Raw genomic sequence first — 8,621 nt, 5'->3', positions numbered from 1 at the left:
AAAGTTAACTGTAAGATTTTACTGATTATATATGTACGGATTATGAAGTTTAAGTAGAATGTTTAAATATGTAACATAAAGCAAAAACTATTGTCGTACTAATCGTAATAAACACTTTCTTGCACAACTTTTAAAATAAAGAGTTTTTTTTTTTAATAATAAGTATAATATCTTTATTACAAGTTCAAAAACAAATACTATTTTAAACTAAGTTCAATACTTTACATAAATTTTAATTAACTTGAAAAATCGAAAAATAGTTTATATACAAAATATGTCATTAAAACCATAATAGGTTTAAACACTTTATTAACTACCTATCTATCGTATTGTTTTTGCCATTTCACATAAAAAATACTTAATTAATTTTTTTATTACAAAAAAAATTTACTTCTTTGCTATATGATAGTAGAATAATTAAAGTAAACCCTTAAATCATAGCAAAAAATGAATTGCTACAACATAAAATTCGTCTGTGAAAAAGAATATGTCTACACTTTTAAATATTTAAAGCAACAAAATTATCTAAAACAAGTACGTGTTTGCTTGAACAACTTCTATTCTTACATTACAGTAAATATTTTTTACAGAACCAGTTGAAGTTTTTTGATTAGTTAACACAGAGAAACATATGTTGGTACAATAAAGAAAGATTACTGTATAATTTGTTTTTATTTTATGTAATCAAAAAGTAGTTATTTTAATAAATTTTTTTTCCTATGTAAAATTAATGAAAAAATAAGTCTCAGTAACAATCAAGAACGTACACTAAAAAACACGTCATAGATACTAAATATACTTTATCAGTTTATAATTCAACACGGCTGTTTGTTTATTTACCCAAGTTTGGACCGATTTAAAGTTTATATTATTCAACAAGTTTTAGTCTAGAAAATCAGTTAGACAAACATTATTAAATAAAAAGAACTTTTCAGACAAACCTTGTTATAGTTTATATTCGACTTTAAACATTTTTTAGCAATCTAGTTTAAAAACCGTTTTTTATGATAATTTTGAATAGAGCATTTTTGGTCGCTGTCTAAATTGCACGAGGGGACAAAATTGTACATATGCACATAAGGATATGATACTTTTGCTCGAATGGTCACTTTTGCACCAGCAGACAATTTTGCATGGTTTTAATTAATTTTTTTGTTTAAATTTCAACTTTTTTTTTTGCTAAAACTAATTTTTGTATTTATTTTAATTTCTTCATACGTCATAATTTAAAGTTACTTTTTAAGCTATTCACTTTACAAAATTTTTTCAAATTTCATTAAAAATTTATCACTTGAAAAAGAATTCTTGTATGGTTTTGAAAAGCTTTGTGTAATAAAATATAAAAAACAAAATGAATAGTATATTGATATTAAGTTGCAAATGGTATATAAATACGTTCAAAAACCTTCCCAAAATAGTACTTATTTTAAAATAAAGACATGTTTTTTTAATAGTAAGTATAATATAATTGTTACATGTTAGAAAACAAATACTATTTTAAACTAAGTTTAATACTTTAATTAAGTATTAGTTTACTTGAAAATCGAAAAATAGTTTAAATACAAAAGATGTCATTAAAACCATATTTAGTTTAAACACTTTATTAACTACCTATTCAGCATATCGTTTTTGTCATTGTCAAAAAATATACTTAAGTAATTTTTTTATTAGAAAAAAGTTACTACTTTGCTATTTGATAGTAAAATAATTTAAATACACCATTAAATCATAGCAAAAGTTAAAAGGCTACAACATATAATTCGTCTTTTAAAAAGTTTCTGTCTACACTTCCAAATATTTAAAACAACAAAAATTGACTAAAAACAAGTACGTGTTTTCTTGATCTTGAACTTAAACTTTAATCTAAACAACAAAAAAATAAAAGACTATATGTGTTTTCAGATAACATACAGAGTAACAAAACATACATAATAGTTTAGCGAGTTTTGTCAAGACTTTGTAAAGCTGTGATTTTGTTTAAACAATATTCACGATCTTTTACTTTGGCTTGAAAATGCCTTTTCAGTTTTTTAAAATAAAAAACTTTCTTAGCTAACTTATTAACTGGCTGAAATAAAAAAAAATTATTTCCTACATTTTTGAATTAAATAAGACAGTTTTTTAATAATAAGTATTGTATCGTTATTACAAGTTCTAAACAGATGTTATATTAAACTGAGCTTAAAAATAAAAATAAAAACTGAGTTTCTGCAGAACGAATGAATCATAATATCAACAATGCAGTTACTTAAAACTAAGTGAAAATAATGTTTTTTTAATTTGTTTGTTTTGAAAAAGTTTATCATCAAGAATATAAATCTTATGCTGATTGATTTAGTTAATGAAGATAAATTTTTTTTATTCAACTGATTATGTGTATTCAACAGTATTTAGGATTAATTATGATAATATCATGATCTTTTCTTGCACAAAATTTTATTCGTGTTTAAAAATATTTAGCATTTAAAGTGATCAGCAACAGATTAACAAAACAGATTTAATAGAAAAACTATTGTGAAAAATATTTTCAGAATTATATTATGGAGAAAAAACGTCAGTTAGCTGAATAATATACCTTAAATATTATATTAGCAGTACAACTTGAAATATTAACACTGTTAGATGAAAATTTAGTTATTTTTATATTTGTTAGATCAGCTATCGTTGCACTGTATAACTTGTAATAATGATAAGTGATAATTATCTAACCAATGGTAACTTTATGGAAACAAAACCTAGTTAGTAAGGTTAGTCTACAAATTTAAAATAAACCTTAAAATGTTTAAAAGGTTTCAATTTGTTTTAAACAACTTATTGTTAACAATAAATTAAACAATTAATTTTTTATATGCAAACTTTGTTTTAAATACAAATCACTGTTGTTGAAAAAATAATCTAACTACTTAAGTATTAAAACTTAAAGATTAAACGGCTAAATTATTAAAAGGTAAACTTTTCAAAACATGTAAAACTATTTAAAATACATTGTGTTTAAAAAATAACATTTTCAAAATTATTTTCACTAAATTTTATTCAAACGTAAGAAATTTCTCATCTGACCAAAAATTAACCTAAAACACGTTGTTGTTATTTTGAAGTAAATACAAAATAAACATAACTTCTTCAAGACTTTGTAGTTTTTCTCTTTGATAAAAGTTTAAAGCTCTCGACTTTCAATGGTTAATAGTTTTACGACATGTTATTACTTAAGATGGACACCATAAAAGTGTTTATTGAAAAATCAAGAATTAACAACCTTTCCTATTAAAAAATATATATTTAACAAAAAAACTAGAAAAAAAGAGATTAAAAATCAAAAGTAGATTGTTATTACATAACAAGTTCAAAATTTATTAAAGCGTGTTAAAATAACTCAAACTTTTAATAAGTTTCTTTTAATTCTTAATTAAAAATGCATATATAAGTAATAAAAGATTATTATGCTTTTTTTTCAACTAAGAAGTTAAATGTCCTCTCAAAATTATTTCATTTTATTAAAAAAAATACAACCACATTTAGTTGCTTGTAGAAAATATATGTATGTGGAGAAAACTTATACTGCTTTTAGTAATGTACTAATTATCGAAAAACGAATTAAGCTTGTCAATTTTTTTTCTCTTGTAAAATTGTTAAAAAAAAGCAATGTAAAACTGTTTAACAAAAGTACAGTAAATAATCAAGAATGCACACTAAAGCTCAGAAAAAAGTCATAAACACTAAATATACTTTAATAAAGTTTAATATTCAACAAGGCAAAATTTTTACTTACCTCAGTTTAAACCGATTTAAAGTTTTTAGTATTCAACAAATTTTAGCGTATAAAATCGATTAGACAAACAGCACATTATTATATTATCGTGTTATAATTAAATAAAATGAACGTTTCATACAAAACGACGTAAAAGTGTGTTTTTGACTTTATAAATTAGTTTTTTTAGTCAGTTTAAAAATATTAATAAATAAATATTTAATAATATATTTTTATAACATAAAACACTTATTAAAACTGAAACCGTAACTTTAAACGTTGTTTTCATTAAATAATAATAGTTGTTTTGATACTTTTGAAGAACAAAACTCTTATGTTAAGTAAATGTCACTTTTATTTCAATTGCAATAATTTAAACATTAATTTGACAATTATTACATTAATAGATGCAAAAATAACTACATAAAAAGTACAGCACAGTTTTCACGTAAACTATAAGTTTTTAGTAAAAAAAATATATTTCTGCATTTATTTACTGCTTTTATTTGAAAACAAATGTTTAAATATAAAAAAAAAAAAATTAAGAATTACCACTATCAATACGAGCTTTTCAACTCGTTACAAATAAATTGAACATCAAGCAACTACAAACATAATAATTGTTTGTAAAATATACTACTCATGATACCAACATCTTGTGGTAATTAAAATGTTATGCTATTAATTTTGCAAGTAAAAAGAGAGATGTCGATTGAAGAATGAAGGAAAAGTTAGAGACTTTAAAGTTTAAAAAAAGTAAAAACTTGTTGACATATGTTGTAGCAAATAACAAGTACAAATTAATTACTGCTAATAGCTAGATAGACAGGCTCATTTAATTTTGTAGGAAGCAATACACTGCCATGTTTTATTATGTATGGTTCTCCGATTCATGCTAAAAGTTTACTTTAACAGTGAATATGCAATAGTTTACAAAAACTATACTTTATATGCTTGATAAGTAATTTAAAAAAGATGTCTAGTAAATGGATAAAATTTTCAAGTGTCATTTTTAATTTTATATATTGGGGTTAGAAATTAAGTTTAGACACTGTATTACTACTTTTATTTTATTTTTAGTTAAACATAAAGTAGTTTTATTTTTACATTATAATTAAATAATTTTCTGCAGTGTATAGGCATTCTGAAAATCTGATAAAGAAAATAACAAGTTAATGCTAGTTGTTAAATTTGTGAAATTCAATTTAAAAAGTTAACTCATACCTATTAACCTAAAAAAATAAAAAAGAAGCGTGAAAAATTTTGAAAGTTTAGAAATTGAATTTTGTGGTGCACTGTAATAAAGTAAATATAAAAATTTGTTAAAAGTTTGTTTAAATAATTTTAATTTATCTTATGTATTTTTTCGCCGTAAAGATGCTAACAGAATAAATAAACAACAAATAGTTATAAAAACATTGAAAATTTGAAATTAAACAGTCAGTCTACAAATTGAAAAATTTTGATTAAAATATTTATTTTATTCAATTTTCTGTTATATTTTGTATAATAAACAATGAACTTTACCGCACGATCAACAACAACAACATCCGAGACAATCCTACGACCGGTTTCGTCCTAATTAGGACTCATCAGGCAGGAATAGTCGCGAGAAACCTGTTATAGGCTGTTATATTTTGGTCATATAGTGTCTATTTGCTTATGCTTTGATTGTGTACTACCCTGTAACTAGAACAAGTTGTGCTTATATAAGCTCAATGTTTAGAATCAAAGCTTTAAATAAATAAAAATACTCTTAAGTTTGAAAATATTTTCTATATATTCGCAAGCAACTTCTTGAATTACTTAATAATTTCATAAACTTATCGGTAAACTAAATGAATTTTATCATCAAGCTTCTAGAAATTTGTTTGTAATTTATTTTATTTTTGACATTTTTACTTGAATGTATGGTAGCTACAATTAATAAGTAAGTAATAAAAGATTTTTGACTAGACTTTTTTTTGAAGTATTTTCCAACCAACAAACACTAGTTTAGATTAATTTATTTTGATCAATGAAGAAGTTATACAAGTATTGTTAGAAAAGAGTACAGGAATTTGAAATATTTTGACAAAATAAAATTTGTCTTAGTCTTTATTTTAGTTTTATCATTTAAATACAAAACGTATTTTTTCTTAGATTCTGTTCACTTAAGAAGTTTACAAGTTAGCTTTAGCAATACAGTTAGTTTTGTATAAATTAGACTTGATTATTGGTTTCGTTTAAATAGAGATTTTTAATTTGTATACCAAGTTTATATATATCAGTACTTTAGTTTTAAACAATACTTTAATTATTTAAGTATTTTTTTTCTAAACAAAAAAATTTGCAATGGAACTTTATTCTTTTATTACAGAAAAACATGTATTTATAATTTCAATTAAGTTATGAAAATAAACCCAAATAAGCAGTTTAAATTACGATGTCGAAGTATGTGTAAAAATATGTTTAATGTTAAATATTTTAGATGTATTTATTAAAAACTTGTTATAAATAATGTTTTACTTTTGTTCAAATTGTACTGTTTTTATCAGGTGTCTATAAAATAAATTATAGCATGTAGTGAGATATTTTTTGTATGTTTCAAATAAGCTAAGAAAGTTTATCAGGTTTTTATCTCACATTTAACTTCAAAAGATAGAAATACTTTATTAATTTAAACGTTTGTTTTTGTAATTTATTACGATCTTAAGTTCTGACAAGTTAAATTAAAAAAAAGATTTCTTTGATTTAACTTAATTGTTTAAACATTTTTTAATGTTTGTTTCACTTAGCGATACTAATATTAGAAAAAAAACGCTGAATGCTAATAAATAAAACGGAATTGTTTTTGTTTGCATAGTTCAGTTAAGAGCATAAGTTGTAAACATTTCATAATGTAATAAACAATCTCTATTTCTTTCGAAGGTATTTTTTATTTATGAATATCAAGTTTGATACTTTTAAGTCAAACAATTGTGTAGCAGTGTTAACATTCTTAAACTTTGTTTGTAGTTATTTTAAGAGCGACATTTTCATTTCATATTTTACAACTGCGATTTAAAAAAAAAAAAAGGAAAATTCTACTGTTGTTATTCAAAATTAAATAAAAGTGTTTATAAGATTAAAACATAGCAATTTTTTGTTTTAGAATTAAAAAACGTTTCATTTTATTATTATATAAACACAAATTCTGTTAAGTGTTTTGTTAAATGATGTTAATAAAACTTTGTTACTTGCTCATTTATTTATGTTTATATCAACTAAATAATTAAATTTATCTATAAACTGTTCTTTAAAAATCTAAGCTTTAGTTATGAATAAAGTTTTGTAACAATAAAAAACTATTTTTGTATACTGTGTTGTAAATAAATATTGTCTAAAACTTATCTTATAAATTTGTTTCTATTACCCTAAACATTTTAGTTTAAAAAAAAACCTAATGAGCCAAATAAAAGCTACTTAAAAATTTAAAAAAATCATCTGCAGTTTACAAAGTTTAGCCATAGTTTTCTTTTTATATTCAAAAGTATGTTTGTATAAATTTGAGTATAATATAAAACTTTTTATTTTACTCAATTTTAATTTTTATCTTAGTTATTGATGAATTTAGATTGAATAATAACATATTTCTTTAACATTTAATGTTTAACATTGTGATTTATATTGCTTAATATGCTTAATTTATATAAGCTTGTTAAAATTTATAAATTTTATACAACTCATACTTCAAAGTTATTCAATTGAATAACACTTAGCTAGTATGATCTTTTTAATTTTGTTTATTTGAGTTTTGGTTTTGTGAGTTTTGCCTTTTAAAGTTTCATATTTTGCTTAAGTATTGTCGTTTTTTTAATTTTTTAGATTTTAAGTTAACAAATTTGATTTTCTTTATATTTTTAATATCGAGTAGAAAAAACAATTTATTCAACAGAAATGTAAAAATGTCTATATCGTGCTCCATATGCAAAGAGGACATACATTTTTGTAACGAAGAAATATCTGTTTTGCATTGTGGACACATGTACCACCAAACTTGTGTACAGCAATGGTTTAGTACCGACTCCATTTGTCCTGATTGCAGGTCCCTAGTTGTAAGAGAAAACTACGTCAAGAAAATTTACCCTTCTCTTTATGAAGATGCAGATATTGTTTACAAAGGATCATCTGATGAAACTAAAACCATACTGCAAGTTTTAAATGAAAGCAACACAAACTTTCAAAAATTACTAATCAAAAGATTTACTCTTCTTGAAGAACAAAATAAAGAATTATCTAATAGAAACTCAAAGTTGGATGAAAAACCTCAAAATTACTTGGACCACGATGAGAGCTTTGCAGAAAGAAAAAAATACTAAAGATAAAAAAAATGATAAACTGATCAATGATAACGGAAAACTAAGTGCAGATTTAGTAACATTAAAAGAAAACTTAAAAACAATATCTCAAGAGTTAAAGACTCTAAAAGAACAAAGTGCGCTAAATGAGTTAGCTCTTAAAGACTTACAGACAGAAAACAGCAAATATAAAGAAGATAACAATAAATTAAAAGAAAAAATTGAAACATTAAAAGCAGAAACAAAATCACTAGAACAAAGCTTAATGTTGTTATCTACGGAGTCAAAGACCTTGAAACAACAAAATATTTTAAACTCGTCAGCTCTTATAAACTTAGAGACAGGAAATAACATTTATAAAGCAGAAAACAAAAAATTACTAGAAGAAAATAAGAAATTAGAAGCGGATAATAAATCACTTGAACAAAACTTAAATTTATTATCTAGAGAGCTATCAACAATTAGAGCACGAGATGAAACAGAATTTAAAAGGTTAGAAGCAGAAAATAAGAAATTTAAAAGCAAGTTAGGTACCGTGTTAAACAACTTACTAT

General features: G+C 22.9%; 1 protein-coding gene across 1 annotated transcript; it reads left to right on the top strand.

Annotated features, from left to right (window-relative positions):
- Positions 1–7,674: 7,674 nt before the first annotated feature.
- Positions 7,675–8,088, top strand: LOC145840702 (E3 ubiquitin-protein ligase TRAIP-like). Its single transcript, XM_082948028.1, has one exon. The coding sequence runs from the start codon at positions 7,675–7,677 to the stop codon at positions 8,086–8,088; it is 414 nt and encodes a 137-aa protein (XP_082804154.1).
- The last annotated feature ends 533 nt before the right edge of the window (positions 8,089–8,621 follow it).

This window comes from Thalia democratica, chromosome 7 (genome assembly GCF_965202585.1).
Source record: "Thalia democratica chromosome 7, ktThaDemo2.hap1.1, whole genome shotgun sequence".
Classification (NCBI taxonomy): Eukaryota; Metazoa; Chordata; class Thaliacea; order Salpida; family Salpidae; genus Thalia; species Thalia democratica.
This window is presented reverse-complemented; position numbering and strand designations above follow the sequence as displayed.

Excerpts from the sequence above, each read along its gene's own strand:
- LOC145840702 (XM_082948028.1), top strand. The coding sequence starts at position 7,675 with ATGTCTATATCGTGCTCCATATGCAAAGAGGACATACATTTTTGTAAC.